The sequence below is a fragment of the Pieris brassicae genome, chromosome 11 (genome assembly GCF_905147105.1).
Source record: "Pieris brassicae chromosome 11, ilPieBrab1.1, whole genome shotgun sequence".
Taxonomy (NCBI): Eukaryota; Metazoa; Arthropoda; class Insecta; order Lepidoptera; family Pieridae; genus Pieris; species Pieris brassicae.
Window position 1 is genome coordinate 10,932,902 of NC_059675.1, and position 27,656 is coordinate 10,960,557.

General features: G+C 33.5%; 1 protein-coding gene across 1 annotated transcript in view; it reads left to right on the plus strand.

Annotated features, from left to right (window-relative positions):
* The first annotated feature begins 5,413 nt into the window (after positions 1 to 5,413).
* The window catches only part of LOC123715973 (hemicentin-2-like), a 118,671-nt gene continuing 96,428 nt past the window's right edge, over positions 5,414 to 27,656 (plus strand). Inside the window, exon 1 of the mRNA XM_045671380.1 lies at positions 5,414 to 5,551. Within this exon, the coding sequence (XP_045527336.1) occupies positions 5,479 to 5,551 (73 nt within the window). The 5' untranslated portion in view covers positions 5,414 to 5,478. The remainder of the gene's footprint in view (positions 5,552 to 27,656) is intronic.

Consider the following 27,656-nt stretch of genomic DNA (forward strand, 5'->3'; position numbering starts at 1 on the left):
TCACTCCTCCCGGTTGGCAATTTAAAAGCAACTGCGGGAGATGTTGCGCTACGGTTTGAGTCATAAAAGATTTAGAGTAATATAATACATTTATAAGTAAATATCAGGAGAAGTAAAATGAGAAAATTGTGTTTAATTTAATACAATCGTAATTATTCTGACACATTTTTATCCACTTTTAAATTAAAATCGATATTAAGAAATCGACTTGGGTCAATTGGATAGATAACCTACATTCGTAGATAATTTTTGAATATAAATTCAAAAACAAATAATGAAATCAAAATATAAGTGTTTATAACTTTTTTTTATATTATTCATTGTGAACATAGATAGCGTAATCATAATCATTAAATAGAAGATATATTTCTTTTTCGAATATTTTACTGCTATTATTACAAACTAAGGGCACTAATTACATTGTTTTATTTAAAACACTTATAAAACTTTACAAATTCTTCATTTCACAAAAGAAATCTATAACCACTTAAATATAAATATGTAAAAAATAATTTTAAATATAAGTGACAGAAATATATGCGTTGTGTGTTACATACACACATAAAAAATCACATTTGGAAGTAATTAAAATAATGAACATCATGGTTTCTCATTTTCTTGCATTTTTAAAACAACACAGCTTCTGCAAGAAGTGGTTTTCTTTTTATCATAGAAAAAAACTCATCTCACCTTGCGGTTGCTCTTAATTCCCATATTTAATATCACATTCGCTTTGCATATTCGTTCCAGGAATTACCATTCCATCACTATAATGTACTTTTTAATAGATAAACAACGAATGCAGAATACATGAGAGCTAAATAATAATCATAAATAACATTGTCTTTAGAGTTTACATTTAAAATTTCTGCATTACTTTTTTATACGTCAATCTGTTATTTGTTTTATCTAGGAACAAAAAAAACCGCTGTTCACCTGAAACTTGTTACTTTTGCCAGGGTACAAATACGTCTGCGTGTCGTAGCTACGTTTCCAATTTAGCAGCCTTTGTGCGCGTGTTGTGTTGCATACAGACCGGGTGTTTCTGTTCACTGTTAGTATTGTATTACCCAATTTTTTGCTGAAGAATTACTTTTACTTTCGTTTTTATACTGATAATTAACTGTTTTATTTTTATTTTATTAATTATTCATTTAATTAACATTACTGACATAAACATCCTAAAAATATGCTCTTGATTTGTAATATTTTTACAGAATTAATTTAAAGGTATGCAAATTTGCATTGTGTAAAGACCGGCCCATAAGATATTTATTCAATGCGATCCGGATGAATGGTAGTTGCAAAAAATAAAGTGCATGAAGTGTGAAACCTATTCATAGAAAAGATGGAAATGACTTTTATTAATTATTATTATAAAAGTTGTATATCTCTAAGCTATTAGGGTTAATATAGAACATCAAACTGAATAAAATTGTAATACTCGATATATGAATATTTTACTCGATTTCAGTTCAAACACGTATATAAACAATTAATACAATATACTTAGATCGGTAGCCAATTTGAACTCAAGCCAAGAACAAAGAAATTTTCAATGGAAATAACATTAAATATCGCATAACGTTATATCTTCAGAATCATGTTCATATAATTGATTTAGCTTTGCCCAAGTAATTTAATAAACCGGTCGGGTTTCAATGAATTAAATTTAATAAATTAAATGTTATAAAAGTTCTTTAATTATTAAACGTCCTAATGAATATTCCGCGAATTTTATGTTGACGTTAAAAAAACTGGGTATTATAATTTAATTAAACATGGATTTTTTACGAAATTATTTAAAGTTACTTACTAGTAAAACTAAAAATACCGCGTATCAAATACATATTAGATTATTTGATAGTAGCCGTTCTTTTAAAAGAGGTTGTCTTATTTCATCATCTCATTTGTTGTTTTAGCAATAGATGGGGTTGTGTATTTGTAAAACGCGATAGCTTAACGAATTAAATAGTATTTAGAGTATAATCTATAAATTGATTTTTAAATTGAAATTTTTAATTGTAAAATCATGTATCCCTTTCTTTTATAATTAATAAGAATAGTTTGTAATTGTTATATGTGGTGTGTCATTCCGTTATATTGTTTTGTTCAGATGTGTAAGGAAACAAGAAAAAATATTACGATTATATATGATTTTGACGTTTTATTTAATTTCGCGGGAAGTTAGAGACAATCTGTATGACCTATTCATTAAATTTTATTTACACTATTTTACACAGTACCTTTCATTCGATTAATTTACCAAAAACAAGAAGCATACATCACATTAACCTAAATATAATTTGCCAGTAAACATTCTTGTATAAATTCTATAGTTTATTTATTATACAATATGTCTGTAGTTGGAAATAAAATTAATTCCTTTTCAATGGTCATTGTAATTTGTCATTTATAGTTTAGTACTTAAATGATTTTTTTTAATAATATAAAATGAAACCTTAAAAAGTATATACCAGTTCTTACTAGTAAGTGTAGATTTTATGAGTAGCATATATAATTCTAAATATGTATTTGTATACTTTATAAGTTTAAGCCGTATTTACGATCTTTTTTCTTGTATGGTTTAGGCATGTTATCTTTTCCTTTATTTTTAATATTTTGTTATTTTTTTCTTCGACCACCGGGTGAATGAATATGACTCTGTCATTTGACACGTTTTTGCTGTGTTACGTTATATCATGACGTAGGATTTCATAGTTTTTACATTGAAAAATTATGTGAAGCGAATGAAAGAACTTCGTAAAATGAAAGAGTAATGAACAAATGTGATTTTTGGAACGAGAACGCTTGACCTCTTTAATTCCTACTCATTAGATAGAAATTACAAACTTAGTATTTTAAATGAATAGTTAAATTTTAATTGAATATAAAATTAAAGTTACAAGATACAAATGGTTCACTGAATGTTATTTGATGAGATTTTGGTTGGCTTAGTATAGACTTCGAAATTTTGAAATGATTGAATGAGAAATGTATTCATTAAAGCCTCAAACCAAGCAAACAGTCTTCTATTTCTGCAAGCTTTAAATCCAATCATCAATACGAGACGAGACGTCGTTCGCTTGTTTCTTAAAATGCATTACTTGAAGACAACGTATTCCATTCACTACGATATTTATTAATTAAATAAATATAATAAAATTGATAGAGTACTATGAGTTTATTACAGTACTCTGACAACTTACTCACTAACTAATTAATTTAGATTTTCTTGAATCGTGTTCGGCCACTGTAATTTATTATTGCAATTCGTATATTTTCAAAATTAACATAATTCTACCTTAAACAATAGAATAGAATAACAAACCTTAGACAATACAGTACTCTAAATAAAAGGATTTTTTAGAACGAAACACTTATTCAATTTGTTCGCGAAATTGGTCATTAATATTAAGCCCTGAGTGACTGAAGCCTGGCGACTCGAGAACTGGTGTTAATTAATATTTCGATCTCCGTCTTTGCATTTAAAGATTTGGTGATTTACTTAGCATATCTGTTTGAGATGTTATTATAACCAACATATGTATAAACATAAATTGAAAAATATTGCTTGATTGAAAAATGCACTGTAATATACAAATTGTAACAAACAAGTAGAAAAATGATTCAAATAAAAAGAAAAAAGTATAAAAGTAAGCAGCGAAGATTATTCTTACATAATATACGTGCCCAGACTAAATGCGACATAAAATGACAAATTGTTCGAATTTAGAAGTGAGTCGAATTACAGAGAAACCCAAGAATTGTCACCATCTAAGCGATTACCGGGTTAGAAAATTGTACGTTCAAGGCTCGTTAGTTGGGAATATTGGATCATTGTTGCTTCCAATCGTTTCATTCAGTCTTATCCTCTGATAGTTTCCATGTTTTGGAAATTTTTAAGAAGTAATATAATTTTTTTTAACACTCAGGAATGTTATGCATATATACCGTCATATATATATATGACGGTTGTTGAAGGAAGTATTTTTAAAACGCTCTTGTGATATATGGATATAACTTTTTTAGAAAAGAAGGTTTTAAGTTCGGCCCAAATATTTCTGTCTTATTAAAATAAATATATAAAGATGAAAACCTTTTATTCCGATTAAAAGTATTTTTAGCCACTATCAAAAATACCCTAGGAAACGATTAATTTGATGAGTATCATTAATGCGTACAATATAATATTAGTTTTATATATTTTGAGTTTATTTAAAAATCACTTGAGAAGTATGGGAAGAGATTATGAATATTGTGAAGAGAGAGAGAGAAAACAGAATAAAACGTAAGTCGAATATTAAAACAAAAGCTCACGCAAAAGAGATATAACATAAATTAATTATTAAAGAAAGTTAATGGAATGAAGATAACACAATTACATCTAAAATGTAATGTAATTGAGGAAAAGAAGAATATTTTTTTCATGCAAAGTGAGATTTGGATCTTTGTTATGACGAATTTCGTCTACCTAGCAAAAAAATTATACGAGATCGGCTTTAAAACTTGGCGTCACTTTTGCGTTTAATTGGATTTTGAATCAACATTTACCGTCTTAAGAATTACGTTTAGATAAAAGTAGAATGACGTAATTCAAAGTTATGCTAGTTGCCGAAGAAATATGTGCAAAGATTGACATATTAAAGTTTGTAATGATTTTATATCCTTGCCATTCCAAAGGGTCATCTTTTCCATACTCCGAGGATAAAGAATGCGAATGGCCAATACAAACATTTACGTTGATAAACTTCCTTAGAATAGGTTAAGATTTTCAGAAATGCTTTTTGTTACATACAGATTATTTTTAATTTAATAAAAAATTTCAGACTACACACAATAATTGCCATCATCATTTATAACTGATAATTTCCTTGAATCAAATTGGTTTAAAAAAGTTATGAAACTATTGTGGAAATTCTGATATCTACAATATTTGTACTTTCATTTATTGCAATCTCCTAACCACAATTCAACTGACGTGGATACAGGCTCGTTCATTGTTCTAAAATTCACGTTTTACGTAGTCACAGAAAATTGTGTACGAAGAGTCATATACTATTGTTATGTATTAACTACAGTTAGCTATTTTATATTGTTCAGTTTAGATAAAAATTAGCCAGTATTTAAGGTTAATGACGCCGAAGAATTTTTTTCACAATATTATTACTCGTTTTGCAATAATGTACCACGTGCTGTGGCTTCCTTTCCATAAATGGGCTAACTGAACTAAAATTCCACCATCAGTAGATCCTGAGTATATTGAGTCTCATCCCTTTTCCATTTATTAATTACATAAACTAATTCTTTTTTTGTTTCAGGTATCCACATGGAATTGGAGATCATCAAAGATGTTTAGAAACGTGGTGTTCATAAATTCTTACTAAAATATACTAGTGTTGTGCTGACGTTTAAGTGATGTGCTAGTCAAGTCAAAGTATTAGTGTTTCAGTGTGATGTGATGTGTTAGTGCTCATCATGCTGGCGTTGTGTCGCCTGATCGCAACTGCTGTGATCTTGTGGGCTACTTTTGCCATGGCAGCAAAGAATGGTATGTATTATTGATTATTTATTTAGTAATATTTATGTACATTTTTCTCACTTATACTTGTTGAACAAAATGTGAACTAAAAACTCGACCCTCTAGACTAACTTATCGAGATAAACTAATATTTACACCATTATACTTGTTTTTTTTAAATAATAATGATATTAAATCATTTGTTTACAAAAAAGTGGTACAATTATATCGATCAATGATTAAAATCCGCACAATCAGACACACACAAATTTGGCATGCAAATGTCACATTAATTTTTATTAAGTCAGATAATAAAAACATCTGTCATAATTTTTGTCAACCGTAAGGCCGAAATACTTTCCCATGCCATAAAGGCACCTTGAATTTAAAATTTACTAACCATCCCCTTAAAAGCAGTACACGGCAGTGATCTATAACTTCTAGGAAACCTTCCTGTTAAATAGTTTAATAGCCGTTTTCATTATACGTAAACAGAATTTAATAAAAATGGTTGATTACACTTACGACCCATTGCCTAAGTAAATATTATTGCAGTGTAAATAATTGACACTGAACAAATTAAGGACTTAAGCATTCCATTTATTATTAAAATATTATTTATTTCACTTAAAATCCTTTACTGGTCATTTCTTGGCGTGATTTTCATACTAAGTATACAAAACGCGTATTGGCTTGAACACTCTTCGTGGTAAATGCTGTAGAAGATGCAGAGATACCGAATCTTTACGCAACGCCAAGGGATTAAGCCGCTCAGAAAGTCTGCTAATCGATTAGCTCTAAGTTAAATATGTTCAAGTGGAAGGGGCTGGTACTGCTTCTGAGCAGGAGCTCCCCAGAGGTGAGGCCAAATTTGAGCCTTACAGAGTTGCAAGCGGTGGCCCGGAGTGAAGTATTGTCGGTGTACTGAGCACACCAAGCTCAAAAGAAATAGTCCAATCTGGAATAGGACACAGGCTTGTGGGACCCTAGCATTCATGTTATGTTAACCCAATAGAAAGTTGGTAGTTCTCTAGTTCAGAGCCGAGCTAATCACGTGTGATGTGCTAACGTCTCATTCATTCGCCTAAGGTCACCGACCGCACTACTCGTCACTGCTTCCGTAGCAGCACTCTGTTACGAAAAAAATATTTAATTCTTCACCTCGTCGTCAACACATATATTTGCATCGTATATTTTATAGTCGTCTACGAACTATACAGCTCCTTAAGAACACAAAAATGTTAAGCAGAGTCAAGCGCTCATCAGTGACATGACGCTCAAGGGAGTGCTTGCTTTTTACAAGGAATGATATAAATTTTCTCGGTGTAACGTTTGAAAATAAGAATTCAGACTGGGATTTTCCGATAGCTTTTTAAGAGATTTAGAATTGAAAAGAACGGTTAATAGTTAAATTAGTGCTCGAGTTACACAAAATAAAAAAGTCAAAGTAAACGTTAAAATATTTTTTATGTTAGTAAAAAAAACAACAGTAAGAGGAATGATATAAATATTTATTTTCCAGTCCTATGTTCAGTAAGGTTCCGCACACCTTCCAATTGTAATAGCATTTTAATATAGAGTTTACTGTGAAATTTTAAGTCGCATCTTTTTAAGTCGTTGGTTTGTCAGCTCAGGACAAGTTAGATCAATAACAGCGGCCCAATCGGTATCATAACTTCCGCTCAATAAAACAACAATGCTAATTTAGAGTATTTATTAGTGATGTTTTGACTAAATCGGTGTTACGCGTCCGATTAAAGTTCACTTAGCTGCATAAATTTTTTTGCAATAAATAACTTACTTATGAGCCAAAGTTCCTGGACCATGAGGTCTTTTTATACACATTTTTTCATGAAAATTAACTGTGTGCTTTAATCGGCTGATGAATACAAAATATAGCAAACACGTACCTGCTTCCTTTTTGCTTATTAATCGAGATCGACATCAAACGAAAATGCTACTTTATACGTATTTTATTTAGCGGGAGGACCTAACGATGAATTTATTTGAGTATAGTTATACAGACATAAAATATGGTTGTGATCTTAATTTTTTGTGTATTTTAAATAGTTCAGATGGAGAATAAAGTACTTAAAAAGTCATAGAGAGATTCTTAGAGCATAAGTCTGCACTAAGCCGTGCAGTACAAAGTTAAGCTTCACTTAAATGCGCTCGCCTTGACAGCGTCATGTTACTTTAAAACTTTTAAAAGAAAATCTTTTAAAAACAAAATCTCACATAGCTATTTCTCTAGTTGTCACATGAGAATTATTACTGTTATGGAAACCGGGGTTTGTTATGGAAAATGTTAAGAAACACGTACGTAAGCTTAAGTAAGTATGTAAGTCGGCTGATTCCTAAAATTCAGTTACCTACAACAAATGATTTGTTATTCCTGTTTTTTATTCAAAATTGTAGGAAATATAATATAAATATATTAAATAATCCGTCAATCAATCTCAGGTGAAGCTTCTAGAAATAATTATGATTAAATACTTAATAATGTTTTGTTTCGGATTAGTTGTGGTATTTAGGTTACAATAAATAGGGAATTGAAGGGAAGTAGAGCCGTCGATCTTTCTTTACAAAATCGTAGCCATTAGTGGTTAAGATAAGAACGCATTTGTTTCTTGTAATGTTTATTTAGGTTTTATATTGCAAATACCTAATTGGTGCAATTTAGGTTAAGCGTAAACCATCTTGAGTTAGTATAACGATTAATACAAATGTGTATGTACTTAACACAAGGTTTTATTTCGTATTCAAATTCGGGTCGGGTCAAAATTAACGGTACTTAAATATCCCGTATGTCAAATCCAATATGTTTATGACTTTGATTTTCTGCGTTAATAGTACACTTCTTTGTGTGGTGAACATGTAACAACGCGCCGAAACCATTATGTGTAAGACCTAAAGTTACGACGTGTGTCAGGATAAACAGCACACTGCCTATAAAAAAAAATACCCCAGAAAGAGAGGGATTCGAAATAGGATTTTTTATAAAAAAATATAATTATCGGGGGCTATACTGTACTTGTACACATCAGAATTCTTTTAACTAAAAATATCTTATTTTTATATGTTTTCATACCTTCCTTTTATTTTCTTATCCTTTATCGTTAAGATATTCTTGGGATTCATTTTGAATGCAGAAAAGCTCTCGTGACATTTTTATTTATACACTAGAGGAATATTCTAAAATGGTTACTGGTTATTGTAGTCAGGTGAAATTTGCATTTCTTTCACATTTATAGAAATCTGCATTATTTATGTAATAGGAATTCCTGTTTTAAGAAGAATATAACTTAATTCAGTCAAAATTTTTAAAGTTTATTTATTTTTTATAGGATAAATTATTTGTTCTAACACCTAATGAAAGATGACACAAATAAGTTTACATGCGGTAATTACTTTATTGAAAATTTTAGTTCAATTTTTAACACTATAAAATGCTCGTATGCTCTTTCAAAACGCCGTCTAAAATTAATATGGTAATATGTTCATCTCCTATTCGAATACTAGAGATATTTCCAAAGACTTTGAGAAGAATAAATCATTGTTATACGTGATTTACGGGCTATTTGCGACCTTTTAGGAGAAAAGTCTTAATAATTTTGGAATAAATCGATTTCTCTATAACTTATGCAAATAATTTTTATTTGCTGCTATGCAACAAATCTTGTGTAGTAGATATAGCAAAACACAAATTTCAACTGCAACATTTTTTCTTTTTGTTACCGGCAAGCTAATATCAGTGGAGTTATATGACTAAGAATAATAAGCTAGAATAACAATTCAAACGAGGAAGTTTGTGAAGAGAATAAGAATATTGTAGAAGTCCCTAGGGGCAAGGAAACTCGTATGCTCTCGTTGCTCGAGCCTTGGATGCACAAGTTTCGTTCTTAAGACGATAGCCAATTTGTCTTTATTGTATGAGTTTGAATGCTCAATTGTTTATACAGGTTTTGAATGGTTTAATGGAGACTGAAGTTTTATCCTTGAACTAGAATTGTTTTTATAATCTGCATTACATGTATTTCTTGATAAATGTTGATACTTGGTATATATTGTTCACCTTTAATAATAGCTATCCACCGCTTTGATTTCCATAGCGGAATGTTATAGTCTTCCTCGATAAAGGACGGTTGGTTTAGCGGCTTCAGCATGCGACTCTTATCTGACATCGTCGTTCGAACCCTGGCTATTCACCAATGGACTTTCAGTCTATGTATACAAGATACATTTGCATACACGTAAAAATGTATCAAGGCTTGCTTAAAAAGTCTAGTGTCAGGCACAGAAAGCTGATCACCTGATAACTTATCTATTGGAAAAAGATTTCATTACTTCCTTCCTTCATTTTTAAATCACTTCTTTTTGCAGTGTAAAGGTGTTTTCAAACATTTTTTCAAACATTTGAGTAGAACATAGTAGAGTAGAACAACACAAATGTTTCACCCAACCCCAGATGTATAAAGATAGAGGCTGCTTTGGTATCTGTAATTTCTAAACTCGAACCATTAGCAGTTTACGTCAGTGGAACTTGAAAATTTATTTATTCACGAATTCCACTTGACGTGTTAAGGTAAGCCTTTGTCACTGTAATGATCTTACATCTGCTTACAATAGCTGAATTTACACCGTACTGCATTATATACGATCACTTAAATAACATTATTTAAGTTGAAGATTTATTCAGACGCTATATATTACCTAAATTATTACAATTATTAGGTATTAAGTGAACGATGTATACAAGTACAGAAATACATTTTGAATTTTTATCCGTAACTATTACATTTCAAGCAAGTTATCTCTATATGTATAAAAATTTCGTGTCACAATGTTCGTTAACATACTTCTCCGAAACGGAGCGACTGATGCTTATAAATTTTTTTATGCGACTCATCTTACTTGCTGTTTTACGATCAATTTAATTAAGAATGTACCTGAAAAAGCATTAATTTCAGTTATCGGTACTTTTCAATAGCAGTCTGACATATTGTTTTTCATAATCCAGGGCAGTATTTTTTAAGAAGGTACTAAAGATTGCTTATACGGGGATTGGTCCAGCTTGTGTTTCTATTAAATTTAAAATAACTTTATCTTTGTTTCGTTTTATTGTATAAACAACGAAACGATAATGTGAAGCCTTCGGCTTGCAAATAAATTTTCTTTTTAAGTGCGTATGTATACAAAGAAAATTCATCTTATAAAGATTATTTCTTTACCTCAAGAAATCAAATAACATACAGAGTAGTAGCTGGACTACACTCGCAACTATTGTACAAGTACTTCTACTTCCTCAGATGCTCTGGACAACTAATCAGATAACTAACTTGTAAACATCGGTACAAAATAGTTAATTGTTATCTAATCTCTTCTATCAGGTCGTTTTTTTATTTTTATAATAGGATAATGTATTGTGTTCAGTGTTAACTTGTGTTTAGCATACAATACATTAGGGTTGCATGTCATGCAATATCATGCATAAAATTTTATGGTTGTATCCAACTTAACTCAAATCAAAATAACTTTATTCATATAAGTAACCTAGTATACTTATGGACGTCAAAAGAAACTATGTAAAATTGATTCTAAATTTACATTTACTACTAGTTCGCAAGGGCGTAGAGTGGGCAAAAGGAACTGACAAGTAACTCTTCACCACTCTTTTTAATCGCCAAGTTTTGAGTCATACAAATTGAAATCAAACTTCATTGATATTCAAACTTGCTTATAATATGTTTTAGGACTCTATATATGTATAGTGATTTACTTATGAACAATCTTTAACGGAATTAGAAACTAGTATTCCGAGCTGCAAACACAATTATTAAATGTCCGACCTCTTTATTACACTGCGTAAACACAGTTTAACTCGTGTTCTAAAAGCTTTACCGCTCTATGTACATTGAATTAATATCACCAAAATAATCATTTATATGTGACTGTATTTCTAAGAAAGTATGGTGTGAGTGTCGGAAGTTTGACCTACTTTGTGTCGGACGACATGTTTATGAGTAAAGTTTTCACTTGACGACTACTATCTCTTTACTTGACGCTCCCCGAGCGAATACCATATATCTTAACTCGAAACATTTTTAATTGTCAATCCTACTAACGCTTACTTTATTACTTAATACTTGGTGTATTTCCTGGATTTCAAACTTTATTAAGAGACAAGTTTTTCACATATACACATATTGTTCTTTATTGTCCAACCAATATAATTATATATTCATATTGACTATAAAAATAAACGCGTTTACAGTAAATATGTATGTTATAGTTTTAAAAAAATGAGTATGAAAATCAGAATTTCAGTCTTATAAAAATATGTGATAAATAAGTCTTATATGATAAAAATAGTTCAAATGTTAACAATATTTATCTTAGTCTCTGAGGTTTTGTATAATATTGAACAACATTCAAACAAATGAAAGATGAACTAATATTGTTTGATGCCTATCATTAAAAAAAATATTTTAAAATTAAATTTCTCAGGCACTTGTGTTCTAGAATCGTTAAAATTACGTAATTAATTTTCTCGGCGCCATTTTTGCTTGCAATGTAATTAATTCCAAAGGGTTACCGACGTGTGCCCGGGATGAATGGATCCGGGAAAGGGTAGGCCACTGACGCCCCAGACTGCTGAAGGGTTAATTAAAATTATGTACAGAGTTCATTACTATTTTTATAAAAAATTGCGCTATTTACATGTTCTCCACATTAATGTTTTAAGCTAATTGTACGAACCAAGGCTCACTCAGGCTTTCTTAGTTTTATAAGCCTGATGATTTCCTAAATCGTCGGAGTTACGCCCCGAGAGTATAGCTAGACGTCAGTACTGTCTTCGACTGTTATATTTCATTTTTTCATTACATAGCAATTAACATTTTATTATCCTGCTTATATTCTATTGTTGTACGCGAGTGGTTAAAATGTTTTTATTATTTAAAGCACCCCGATTACCCATGAACCGTAAATATTGAATCTGGTTCGAAGGACCAATCTTGCCTTTATTGATAGGAAAAAAAATTAATTTGGGAGCAACCTTTTCTGATCCATGCGAAAATTTGCTATAACTATTTCTAGTTATAATGATCGTTGCATTGCAAATAAGATTCCGTATACAATTGAATCCAAGGCTTAGACAATACTAAATGGCCATTTAAGTTTTTATTATTCTTTTAAGACATGGACGAAGACAGGTTTCCTTTATCTCCTGTTTCTTGCTTTACTTGTAAGCATTATTAATAGAAAATATAGAGTTTTAATGAAAGTTAAATTAAATAAAACCGTGATCGTTAAGAAATAAAAGGACTTTTAATTAAATAATTAAATCACTTGATAAATTTGAGTCGCTTTGAGTAAGATCTCAGATTAAGCAATTTCTGTCTATGGAATACTGAGTCGCTTTATAAAATTCTACAGCAAAGAAAATCAAATTATATTATGTTTGATATCTTTAGGATCTTATAAATAGTTTGAGGAATGTTAAGATCACAGCTATGTTTCGACGGTCCGTACGTACAAAGTGACATGTCAAAAATTTAGGTTTTCAGGAGAGGGTAATGAATGTTTGTATCTTTCACTTGAAAATTTGAATGAAATTGACTTTTTGATATATTTTTTTTCTGAAATTAACTAAAAGATATTTGAAGTTTATGATTATATTAACAATTTGTATATTTATACGTGTTTTCATGAAAAACTCGATAGATGACTGTTTCTACATTATTCATTTTATATGACGTAGCAGATATCAATAATATCAACTGGTTTTTCATTAAATTTATTTTATAATGTGTACTTATGTTATTATAAGGAAAGGTACCACTTCCATATTCTAAGATTTACCCTTTAACGTAAAAAAATATATTTCTCTAGACTTCTTTATACGTAGTTATTTTTTATTAATTAGAGTAGGACTGCTTTAGGGGAAAGTAAATAACGACATGTACTGAATGAAAATAATAATCGGTATGATTTTTTATTAACTAAATAGAATTTTAGTTTTCAATTATCATCTTATCAAATTTTTAAACAGACACAATTAAATAGAAAATAACAGTGCTTGCATTCTTCATAATCAACTATTCTAAAAAAGGGATTTTATAAATATAAACTATAATATTATTTTAATTATCCAAGGATATAACTAATCTAATTATAATCAAAGCTTCATTCAGACTGATAAGTATGATTATTTAATTTATAATCTATTTTTTTTTCAACATAAAATAAAAAATAAAATGAATTAATTTCTAAGTTATGTAATTAATCATCTTCGTCATCAACCTGGACACCCTTAAGGTTTTTATAAAATTCATGATTCTTTTGTGGAATTGTCACACAAAGTAATCAAGTCCTTGTACTTTGCTTCTAGTATGGCCTCTTGCTCTTTCTTATTTCTTGCTTCTGGTATTTCAAATTGTAGTCACAGATACATTTTCCATAGCTATCTTTAAAAAAAACATATTTAAATTCTAAAACGTCAGGACAGCTCCCTCGAATTATAACTTCTATTGTTTCCATTCCTAATAATTTTCTTAGATTTCGTATATTTTAGCCAGTATTTAGTATGTAGCCATTGTTTAAAATATCTAATTAAATCTTGATCCACTTCTAGGACTGTATGTGGTGGGACATTCAATTAAGCCAACCACTAGAGGATACCATTCATCAGGTATATAAATGTTTTTTACTAAACTTCTATAAGCGCATGAACGCTATCTGCCTCGTTTTGAGTATGACCCTTTTCAAAGAAACGATGGCACAAGTCTATCCTTAATTTGTTGCTTTAACCTTTTTTACAAAAGAAAACCTTTAAAAAATCTTTAAAACATTTAATCTTCTAGAATTTTGGATCCATTGCTTGTTTTTATTTGGTTTATATGACTCGCAATAAAAGACCACGGATGAGAAAGATCCCCTAGATTCCAAAATAAATTATATAAGTTTTGACGTTTTGACTAGCATTCGTTTCAGTAAAACGATTCAGAAACGAATAAAGTAGTATTTTCGGTTAGCAATATCCACTAATTACTTTGATCTATTGTTACTCATGTTTCATAGTAATATAGTATATTATTAATGTAAAATAACAATAAAAAACACCACTTAGCTGTATTAGTAGTGCGTTCTAATAACGAAACCCCACGTAAATAACGTTATGTTCGACATGACTCCCGCTCGCGTCGATTGGCACGCTTTTAAAATCGTAGTACAAAGGTATATGTAGAGATGTACCGTATATACGATATCAATTCCTTGAAACCAATTTACTTGTTCTCTTATACTGTAAGTTTATCTAGTAAACCACAATATATTAAAAAAAATCTTACATACACAAAAAGTTATAGACAAGATAAAGCCAAAAATGAATTAAAAAAATTGAGAATTTTGACATGTCTTCATATACGTAGTGACCGTCAGTTTAAAGGCTATCAAAAGTGTCAAAGATTTCTTATGTGTACAGAATTTTATTGGAAAGATGACTATCTATCACTTAAAGAGAACTTTGTAAAAGTGAATTTAATTGCCTTAGGAACAAGTTTAAATAACCGTGATTCCTAAAAAAATGTGACTTTGAATTATAATATACAGGAACATGCGATTGTAAAATAAATATTAGTTAATTGGATCGATTACCGATCATAGGATACTAATTTTAAAACTGTACAAATTTTATTGTTCGTAATTTGTACTTAAGAAGGCAAGTAATCGCTTGCAAACTTTAAATAGAACGTAGAGAATTCGCTTCAGTTCAAGTTCAGAACAAATAAGCAAGGTTGTTCAATTCCACTGTACATCTCGAATTCGAATTTAGAATTGCTTTTAGCGTCACCACATCCTGAGTGACGAGGCGCTTTTCAATCAACTGTGTATCGGTACAACGCTCTCTCCGTGCATTACTAGGTGCTAGGGCTGACTCTCTATGCTAAGTCTAAGGGAGAAGTCATAACAACTATATAGAGAGTTGAACAATACAACTTTTTATGTATAAGAAAATAAAAATATAATAAATGAGTACAATTCATAATTAGAAAAAGCCCCAATTTGATAATTAGCATTTTAGTCCGTATTTTGCTCTAGTCTTCCAAGTATAGCTGCTAGCAAAAATTACGTTATTAAGAGCAAGCTTGGGCCAATCAATATAAAACTTTTAAAGGCAATGATATATATAACTTTTATTTTTGGCATGAACTTTTATATGTAAGAATGTATAAAGTATTTCTAAGTAATATTTAATAAACCAGCACCGGAGACGCCACTTTATGCTTTGTACAAGTGTAATTGGACTTCAGGTCTACAAATGTTGTTTAGTTTGTAGTAACATTATGTATTCACTCAATCTGTTGTCTGTTTCTGTACCGATCATGAAAAAATAAAATAATATGTGAGATGATAAAATTGTTCGTTGTTTTCCTATATAATGTACTATAGTGTTTTAGTTAGCCCTACATCTTTCGAATGGAGCGACTCCAGTCTGAATATCGCGCTGAGCTGAATAGCGGTTATTTAAAATGTTCAGATGTATCTTTATAAGTGTCTATGTACATAATTTATTCCTGAATGGTGTCTATTTTATGCATACATTTATATTTAGCAAATAACTATTGAGAATATATTAAAGTCTAAAAAAATATACTTCAATCAAACTTTTTGAATTTGGTTTAAATTTATTTTTATTATTCATTAATTATTTTAATTATTGTTACGTAGGTTAAAAAATTGCAAATACTGTATATTTGATATTTTTATAAGGTTTTAATAAACGATATATTATTAATTTCTTTTATAAATTATAAAGTATCTGATTGTCCTTCTTGAAACATGTGTGATGTTTGATAAAAAATGCACTTAAAACAAGCTGTATTCGAAAAGACTTATTTGACTGAATATGTAACATGATCGCTTGGGAACGTAACATAAAAACTAACCTTACAGGTTTGTTTAGTTGTAACTAGGATGCAAGACTAACGAACTAACGCTGTATAAAAGCAAAATTAATCAATTAAAACTTAAATATAATATAATACGTTTAGCGAAATAGCTAATGAAATAAATGAACATACTATCCATACTTTGGGTTAGCGAAGAAATGACCCGTGAAGATGTTAATAACAAAAAAATGTCAGGGCCAAATTAAAAACAAACGAATTGGATTTATTGGCTTCTAAATTTATTATCATAGCACTTCCCAACGGGGCCGATGAATCTCTGTCACTCGTGCAAGCCCTATTAAAATCGCTCGTTGTGCCTACAAAAGCTTTGAAACCGTGATGGATGGGAAAAACTTTTCCTTTTTTTTGACTGCTCCATGGGGATTGCGTTTCTGTTCAGTGTCATTTTCAATACGTTAATCGACATCTTTGGGACTATTGTTTTGCGAATTTTTTATAAAAAAACATTGGTTTATATATGGAGTATATTAGTATATAAGTCCATTATGAAATTTTAATTTTTGGAGAACAAAATCTTAAGAGAACGCACTCTTTCATAATTACTTCAGAGTCAAAGTCACATATATGACCTTTCTAGTTTTCTTGCAACATGATATTGCAATAGTACATGACTGATTAGCTGTTGACACAAATGTTATATCAGGCATAACTGGAGAGAGTAATTACATGATCTAGGTTGTATATTTTACAATATCAAACTTTATTACAATATTTATATACAATATAACCTCACATTTAAATCATGTTTACAAACCATTATAGGGCCTATAATTCCTTCCCTGATTACTTAATACACAAGTTGGTGATCACCGTTCTGTGCTTGACACACGCGATCAACTTTTTTGGGTCCAAGAAATTCTTACAATGTTTTTCTTCATCGTACGAGCGAGTATTAAATGCGTATATAGAAGAAAGAAGGCCATAGGTGAACTGGCGATCAAACCTACGAGCAGGGGGTGAGAGTCGTACGCTGAAGCCACTAGAAAACTAGTATAAATGTTATACTAGAATAGCACTTAAAAACGAAATCAATTTCAAATAACGAAATGTAACCAAAAACGTTTTCCTATGAATACTTTAAACGATTTACTTCGTAAGAAATTAAAATATATCCATAACTTTTATCAACTTAAGACATCTGTGTTCTAATTAAAATTGATGTTTCGACTTGAGGAATCCGCTTTTATTTCTTCTATATTAATTTCCTTCTTCTTAATTTTCTTAACTTTCTTTTGGTGATTTATTATTGTTTTTGTTTTTCGAGCAATGATTATATCATATTTCTTAAGTTCCGTAATCAAAACTCGGAATGTTACAAAAAACTTTTCAGATTTCCTTCAGATTCATAAACAGGGAAGGCCCTTACTGCATTTTCATCTACGGTGTTAAAAGAAAAACAATAAATGCTTTGAGTTATGTTTATTTTTATAACATCAAATCTGATGTTCTAAGTTTCCAGGGTAAGAGAGTTTTCTTAAGGCGATAAAGGCAACACTTTGACCGTGACCAATTTAGAAAATTTAGGGGTTTATAGTTTTTAATGAACAATTAATTAATAACATGAATTAAGGTATGTTTTAGAGCATTACTACATAACAATAAAGGATTCTAAATTTCGGAATCGGAAAGTCCAAATCAGTTTGAAAATATATTTGGCCCGCTCGCGCGTTTCCGTCTATCTACCAGATTTTAAATTTGGAACCGGATCCGATGGGTCGGTAAGAATTTCTTGGCAACAGTTAGCGCCTCCAAGTTCTGAATTTGTTAAGTCTTGTTTTTAAATTTTTAAGCTCGAGTTGTTATAACGGTTTTATTACAGACACGTGGTCTGAATATTTATGAATTTAATTTATTAAACTCTGTTTCTTTTTAAAATTGGTGGTTCGTTTTTTATTATGATTTGTTGTTTGTGTTTGTGGAATTGTTTTGATGATTCAAAAATAGATTAAACCTACAACGGTTATTATATGCTTAGCATGTAAATCTTATTGTATTCTAGATTAATTACTATTTTTCTACGAAGAAGCAGAAATATCAAAATATATAGTAAATAATAATAGCAAATTTGTTGATGTATATTATTCAATCTATACTTAAAAGTACAAAATTGAAGAACGTTTTTCGAAGAACGAACAATTAAAAGTACAAATTTTCTCGGTTTTAACCGACGAATCTCATGAAGAATTTGTTCTAAAATATCTGTTTGTGTTGAATTTTCTATTATTGAGTCTCTATTATAATACGTTACGACGAATCAACATGCGAGAAACAGTGAGAAATTGCTAGTAAAATACATAGAAGTAGCCTAAACTTTAATTCATTCAAAAAACAATTAAACGTATTACGTCTTTAACAGAGGTTTGTATGTGGTTGGTAACGCAGGTCACATAAATGAGAGCGACAACTGAAGATATCATCAGTGCTGTGCAACGCATGATAGAGGAAGATAAGAGAGTGACCTATCAGCAAGCCTATGCATTGGTATGAGTCAAGTTCTTTGTACCAGATGGATTCTCCATACTTTAACCGACGACCAGAAACACCTTCGCATAGACTGGTGTCGCCAAATGTTAGATAAGTTCAACGGCAGTGACTCAAATGCTGTATTCGACATTGTCACATGAAAGCTGGATACATTACTACGAACCCGAAACCAAAAGACAATCAGCTCAGTGGGTATTTCCTTTCGAGGATCGGCCAACTAAGGTAAAGAAAGGAAGAAGTTAAAAAAGATGATTGTCTCATTATTTGGTCAGAAAGTTCACAACCGTCGCGAAATGACGGTTGTGCTGGAAGATGGAAGGACAGTTACTGCAGACTGGTATGTCAATCGCTGTTTGCCTGTTGTCTTGGAAAATATTCGACAGCAGCGCCCTCAAAGCAGGATCCCCCTTCACCATGACAATGCTTCAGTGCGATTTGCAAAAGACTGTTGAATATGTTAGTATGGCAGGTGTCGAGACAATGAGTCATTCGCCATACAGTCCTGACCTGGCGCCCTGCACCTTTTATTTATTCCCAAGAACTAAAGATAAAATTCGAGGTATGCGCTTTACGAGTCTCATCATCGAGGCGCATCTTCAGATGCGGTGAGAGCGTACAAAAATGCTATAGAAGAGACCCCTAAGGAAGAATGGACCCACTGTTTTTCTCAGTGGTTCCATAGAATGCGACGATGTGTAGAGAGGAACGAAAATTACTTCGAAAATCAATAAAAACAGTGGCAACTTTCTACATTAAGCCGTTTTTCATTTTCTAAACATTTTCAGTGCTACCTAGATATTTCTTGATTGACCTTCATAAGTGTACATAGTGGCACTAACTAAAATTACAGATGACATTGGGCAGGGCATGAATAATAAAACATTTGTAATAAATCTGTCCAATCGCCAGCAACAAATCAAATTAACCGACCGCGTTTCTTCTTGGTCTCATGTTACTGCCGACGTGCGTTTTGTTACCTATTACTAGATTTATGTTTAAGGTAACGAAGCAAACCATTAACGACTCTTATCTTATAAAATAAACCACAAGAATTCGAAAAGGAACCAAGGAAAACCAGAGTCCTCTTGATTCACAACGATTTTAATATGTAAATATCTAATAGTCGCAATCAATTGCGAATTTCACAGGTCAACGTACTATTTTCTAGATATTAATGATATACAAACCGCTAATACGGTCGGTTTGTTAGCTTATAACCATTTGCATATATCATGTTGTGCACATGTCGTGATATAAGCAACGAAGGACGATTGGACGATGTACCTATATTTTTCGCGTCTTTAATATTATAGAAAAATTAGTGCCGGTACAACCTTTTTAGCTCTGGGCCTCAGATTTCTGTATCTGTTTTATGATCATTTATCAACCTAATAGCCAAGTGGGATCAGCCTCTTGTGATTGACTCACGCCTTCGGCATTTTGGGTCTAAGGCAAGCCGGTTTCCTCCGTATGTATTCCTTCACCGTTCGAGCGAATGTTAAATGCGCATATAGAATGAAAGTCCATTGGTCGGTCGGTCCAAAGTCGGTTATCGAACCTACGACCTCAGGGATGAGAGTCGCACGGTGTAGCCACTAGGTCAACACTGCTCCTTTAATAATATATAAAAGAATATCGGTATCGGTCGTGCTTTGGTTAGAGAAAGGTTATTTAATTACTAATTGCCATCAAAACATTGATGCAACATTTGAGACGGTTATATATATTTTCCAATATATATACTCCAAAAAGGAGCAGAGGAAAAATCTGCCAAGTCCCTGATCTAAAGATTCGAATGTTTTTATACACTTGAATACATTTGCCTTTTAGTGAGTTAAAGTTCACTCAAAAGTCATATTACATACTTAAAGTAAGGGATTTGTGTATTAGAACTGTAAAAGATAAATAATAATAATATATGAATAGTGATTAAAATAATATAACAAAGAAAACATGGTTTTGAAATGCTTTCTGAAGGCTCAACATAAAGTAGCATTAATTAAAAAGCCATAATAACATGCCACTTCAACCAAAAGCAGGTGACCCATTTCTCTTCCGTAATCAGCTTTAATGCAAATAAAAGTCATCACAAAGTTTAACAATGCAGATTATTCGTTCGCAACTGGAAATTTAATTAAAAACATATTGTTTTCATAAATTCATCTGCAAACTTGAAGCCGCAAAGCTGCCGCAGCAATCGCCAGCACACGATCGGTTTAGGTCATTTACAGTTGCGATTACATCAATATCTTCCACCTGCAAATATTGCCAATAGATACCTTAAATTGTCTCGAACGCCAGATTCGCACATTTTAAAGAAAACACACAATAAACAATACCAGATTGATCGGCTTATTTATTTGAAATGTCAACCCAATGACAAGGTCTTATTATAGTAATGTGCAACGTATAAGATTGCTTCATCTATATTATATATAAATGAATCCCTATTTCCCTTGGTCACGGCATCACACGTGAACGGCCGATTGATTCGCTAATTCTTTTTTTGTTGTGTTTGTTATTGTCAAGAGAAGGTTCTGATGAAATTAAGAAAATTGCGTGGATAATTAGAAAATTTAATAATACTTAGCGCCTTTACAAATCAAACTTTTTACATGTAACCTTATCGTATTTGACATAACATTGACAAAATGCGTGCTGCAAATATCGTCAAAGAGGATGTAAGAAAAGTAAAAATATTAAAACATATTTCAAAAACAAAGGCTTCGATTGGAGTTATTATATTGATAAAATACAGTCGCTAATTGTTTGTGGCTTTAATCTTGAAAATCCATGTTTTTCACATGGCCAGTTATATGTCGCCTGTTTCCATGTCGGAATACCAACAAAACTATTTATACGCGCAAGAAAAACAAACAAAGAATGTTGTATATCATAATGCATTAAAATATTTTTTTCTGAATTCTTGTTTTAGTTTATTATGTCAATTCTAAATCAATATTCATAGTTACGACAAGACAACATCTGTCGGGTAGGCTAGTACTACAAAATTTATACAAAAAGTAAAAATGTACATGAGTAATAATAGTCAGATCAGTAATTACTTGTTAAATATCAGTAAAAAGTAACATAATTTTATGTTTAAAATACATCTTTCATAAATTAATTTTTAATAAAATATAAAGTATTCCGTAAAAGAAAAACTATATAATTTTCTTAATACGTATTGTTGCTGATTTTATCTACGCTAAGCAATGTGCAAATAAGTGCTTTTTGTCAGAAATTAACAATACTATGTTGACTCAATGCAAATTAACAAAAATATTTTGTAAATAATGCTCCTGTCGCGGCCATTATATGTGTACATTGTACATGTAAATAACAACAGCCGGAAAGTCTCCTGCAATAATTTGATAATGAAATATAAAAAAGAAAATAATTGAAATCTACGACCAACTTGCCTTAAACATAAGAGATAAACGATACAAAAATTGCAGTGAAAAACTCAGCTCTATTCTCTCTCTATTCAGCTGCTACTTTTTGTAAGATACGGTATAGTATATGTTAGGAGGAATGTTGAGGTAGAATTTTACAATGATTCGGCTGAGTAAAAAACGTTAAAGAAATCATAGATAGATAGAATTGTAGTTGAATCATCATTAGTAATAGTCAATTTTTATTAAAAAATCGTTTACGCTTAAAGCATACGCCAGTATAGAGGTCGTGTCTTCAAAATGGGTACAAACTAATTAATAGTAGCCATTTATGTTAGTACCTAAAACGATAAAAAAACTAATTGCGACATTAGTATGTTAAAAAATAAACATAAAATTGTATCACATTACAATGCTACTTACTTCGGATAATATCATTACGTTTTTCCCATTTTATGCAGTAATATAATACCTCAGTCTATTCAAGACTAGTATGTTTAAGTTACTGGTAATGTGATGCACTGCTTATATTAGCACTTGATAAAAAAGGGCAAAGATCATTTTTATGGATCTATTGACTATAAAAACAAAAATAACGTTTCTATTAGAACCAGTGTTTAGTTAATTATTTATTTATTTACCTAAGGTTTTAATTTAAACTTTAACTAATTGATACGTAGGTCGGTAGGCGATATAGGTATATCACTGTCGTCTTGACGTTTACGGATGAGGTTTTGACATTTACGTCGTAATTGTGACAACGTTATAGCATCGTTTATCTCTATTTTACTCTTAAAATATGTATAAAAACTCAATATAACATAATTTGTTTTCGCTTCAGTTAGATGTCGATAGGTAGTGTTGTTATAGTAAAACCACATTTACCTTCGAGGTGATGCGGCTGTGATTGCTCAGCCGCATGGACCTCCTCTCTCTCTAAGAGAGAGAGGTTCCGGGTTTGTTCTTGCTGATTGGGGGGACTGGACGCTTGTTGGAGCGTATTTTTCCCCCAATCAGCGTCTAAGCCATTTCGAGGATTTCCTTGACGCCATGGGCTTGGCCGTACAGAGGGCACTTCCGCGCCCCCTTATCCTCATGGGAGACCTAAATGCGAGGTCTCCCACTTGGGGTGACAGGGTGTCGTGTCGGAGGGGCCCGGTTCTGGAGGAGTGGGCGGCGGAGTTGGGCCTCGTTTTCCTAAATGAGGGAACGGAGCCCACCTGCGTCCGCCCGCAGGGCAGTTCAAGGGTCGATGTGACCCTTGCTTCTGCGGCGGCGGCCCGAGTTACGACGGCGTGGAGCGTTCTGGACGAAGTGGAGACCCTATCGGATCACCGATATATCCGGTTGTGGGTCTCTACTTCGATGAGGTGGGGAGTGCGGGGCAGTATCGTTAGATATTGCGAATGCCTTCAATAGTCTCCCTTTTGGTGTGGTCAGAGAGGCACTTGAGTTTTTCGAGGTCCCACTATATCTGCGCCAAATAGTGGGGGACTATTTTGCGGAAAGATGGATCGTGTACTCCAACATGGAGGGCACGATCTCCTACCACCCTGTGCGGTGTGGGGTTCCTCAAGGCTCAGTCCTTGGGCCGCTTCTGTGGGACATGGCCTACGATTGGGTGTTGAGGGGCGCGCTTCTTCCGGGATTGCGCGTCTTCTGCTATGCAGACGACACCCTCGTAGTGGCCAACGGGGCAAGTTATGGGGAGGTGGCTCGACTCGCAACGGTCGGCACCTCTCTTGTTGTGAGACGGATAAGGGCCCTGGGCCTTAGGGTGTCTCTTGAAAAAACGGACGCCCTATTGTTCCATGGCCCTAGGAATGGTCCACCTCCTGGGGCGGTCTTGATGGTGGAAGGAGTGGGGGTTCCGGTGGCGTCCAAGATGAAGTACCTTGGTCTCGTCTTGGATGGCCGCTGGAACTTCGAGGCCCACTTTGAAGCTCTCGGGGGGAAGGTTGTAGGGGCGGCGGGGGCGCTTGCAAAGCTATTGCCGAATATTGGGGGCCCTAAGCAGAGTGTGCGGAGGCTGTACTGCGGAATCATACGCAGTATGGCATTGTATGGGGCCCCTGTATGGGATGATAGGCTGAGGGCGAGGAACCGCACCCTACTCAGGAGGCCACAGCGAGTGATGGCGGTTCGGGCGGCTCGATGCTACCGGACCGTCTCGTTCGAGGCGGCGTGCCTGTTGGCGGGGACTCCCCCCTGGGAGTTAGAGGCGTTGGCCCTAGGCGACCTGTATCGTCTCAAGTGTGAGACTAGGGCAGGTGGCCGATGGGCTGAACTGGTCGGACCGGCAAGGAGGCAAGCCAGGGAGGCCACCTTTAATAGATGGGCCCATGATCTGGCTATGCCTAGGGCGGGAGTACGCACCGTGGAGGCGATTCGCCCATGCCTACGGGAATGGGTGAATCGCCCGAGTGGAGCCGTGTCCTTTCGGATGGCGCAGATACTGTCTGGGCATGGGTGCTTTGGGCGGTATCTGCACAGGGTGGCGAGGCGGGAAACCCTTCCCATCTGCCACCATTGTGGTGCCCCAGAGGACACGGCGGAGCACACCCTGGCCGATTGTGCCACTTGGTCGAGGTAACGCCATGACCTAGTGTCGGTCGTCGGGACGGACCTCTCGCTACCGAGCGTTGTTGCAGCAATGCTTGGTAGCCAAGAGGCATGGCGTGCGGTGGCCTTCTTCTGTGAGTATGTCCTGCTGCAGAAGGAGGCTGCCGAGCGTCAGCGGGAGGTGCGTGGCGATGGCCGAAGGGGTTGTGCTCGGCGGCGGCGAGGCGGGGGTGCGGGGGCAAGACGCGAGGAGCGTTTGCCCAACAGTATCCCCCTGCGCCGTCGCTGAGCCCGTATGCAGTCATATTCGCCTGAGTTCCCTGGGTTGAATGCCTAGTGCGACCCCCGGGGGACTCAATGCGGTGCCAGACGTCATTCATTCAGAATGAATGTGTCCGGCATAGCAGGCGATATGGAGGGCTCAGGAGGAAATTTTAGTGGGTCGGGTTTCTCCCCTCTGATTAGCAGAGGGATAAGAGTTAACCATCCCCACAGTCCCCGCGATAGCGACTGCATGCGCTCGCGGGCCTGCAGCTGTGCATTTTTACCTCCTTCATAAAAAAAAAAAAAAAAAAAAGTAAAACCACATTTAACTTTTTTTTCGAAATTTCGAAACTTTTTACCAAATAAAAATACTATGCACTATTTATTTCGTTTCAACCGACTAAAAGGCGGCAACTATTAAATGTTCAATCAATTTATTTATTTTACATATTTGAACGTTTATTGAACTCGTTTTGAATCCTATATGACGTTTAACTTCTTTAATAATACAATATCAACAATATAGGACAGACAGAAAGACAATATAGCTTATGTGACAAATGTTATCCAGCAGTAAGACAACAGCGACCATAAATTGCGTTTTCTGACGTACAAGCACAACGTGTTCTCATAAGACGTATGCGCATGCGACACCGCTACGACTATGATCTACAAATGACAGATATACAGAAATTTACCTTTGTCGTTATCGTCACTGATTACAAATTATTGATGTGTTAGGATTTACAAAACATAAAAATTTCCCCGTGTAATAAGTTTTACTATTATTATTAAATGTAAAGTAAATAAATATTTTTAAAGACACAATTAGGTTATGATGGATTCCAGTCACGTAAAGCAGTGTGGCAGTCAGCCAGGTCGACTCCCTAACAGTCGCTTACGATCCTCAATATTTTATTGTAAACTATGTTATTATATAATAACATACTAGATAGCCGATAATATGTTGAAACATATGAAATAGATATTAGATTTTTTGTAATTAAATTTATAATAGTCAACTTACATACCAAATAAATGTTTTTAGATTATCTCCAATCCTAGTCTTATTATTTCTTTTTTATTCAGAACTAACAGACGTTTGGCCACAATCCTACCTGAGGTTTACTAGAGGGCTCGGGCTCGGGCTGTATCATCTGGACAGACATGCCCTGTTCAACCGACGCTTGAATGTACCCATGTCATACTGTCTACGGAAAATGGAAGGGGGCAAGGTGTTGCACTACTTTGCTGTCTTTATAAGTAACAACGAACTAAATCGTGCAGTGCGGCACGTGTATAAACATAATTCAGTCAAATTTAATGTTCTAAAACTGTTCTCACGTGCATAGTCACAGATTAACGGATGTACTCAATGTCATTGCAGTAACATAAACTCAGCGATATTATTTATTTTATAATGCGTAATTTTCACAAGTAAAAATAATGGAAAATGCTTTTTATAAGAAGAATAATAAAAACAATTGCCCAAAGCTGTCTGAGCCACTGGCATGTCTTTGTAAGCAGAGAACGGGGAATCTTGTTATTAGCCAAACGTTGTAAGCTCAGCAAGTAGATTAGTGTTCAAAATACTTGCTAAGCCAATTTAGTTGAACCATTACTTAGCCTAGCAACTTCTTAAGTAGGTGTCCGAAGTTTTGACCGGAGTTTCGGCGATATCTCTGTAAATTATAGCGTTTATAAACTCAATGTGAGCGTGAACAAAGAATGACTCAAAAAAGTTGTCACAAAACACAAAACGAAGTGGGCGACCTTAGACTTGCTTGCCTAATAATATGCATAAAAATGGTATAACCGCTCCACTCTGCAAGTCTCTTAGAGCGAGACCAATGTATTTTATTTCTTTCCTTATTACTTACCACTAGAAATGGCTCCTGTATGTCAAAAATGGATTGATTTTCAAATTTAGTTATAGTTACTTTCTTCCTTTCTGTTCAGAAACTGCAAAAATTAAAACAATAATCTATTCGAAATGGACCTTTGGTTTTTACTCTTTTTGTCACGAATCTATGGATTTACGCATTGTTTTCAAGATGAAATTTCGGCACTGCTTGTTCCATAGGTTCTTTAAGAGACTCAATGTCGCCGTGTCATTTAGGGCAGGCCATGTCTGACCACAATTTGAAGTCTAAAGGTTTGAGGCCTACGTTGGGGGCCAGTCCTCAGATCTTAAAAAGTCCGCAATGTTGGTTGCAAGCCAGGCTTGGGTAGTTGGTGCCTTGTGACCACGTGCAGAATCCTGCTGGAAAGTCCACGGTATATTTTAGAAAAGTGTATTGCTGAGAGGTTTTACAATATGATCCAAGACTGTATCTTTTGCTAGTTCTTTAGAAATGTGAGCGTACACTTAATAATTTTGCTTATTGTAGTGTTCTTCAATCGTGAAATTTTTTCATCGGTAGAGAGGATTATTTCTGTGTTTTTCAACTGTGTATC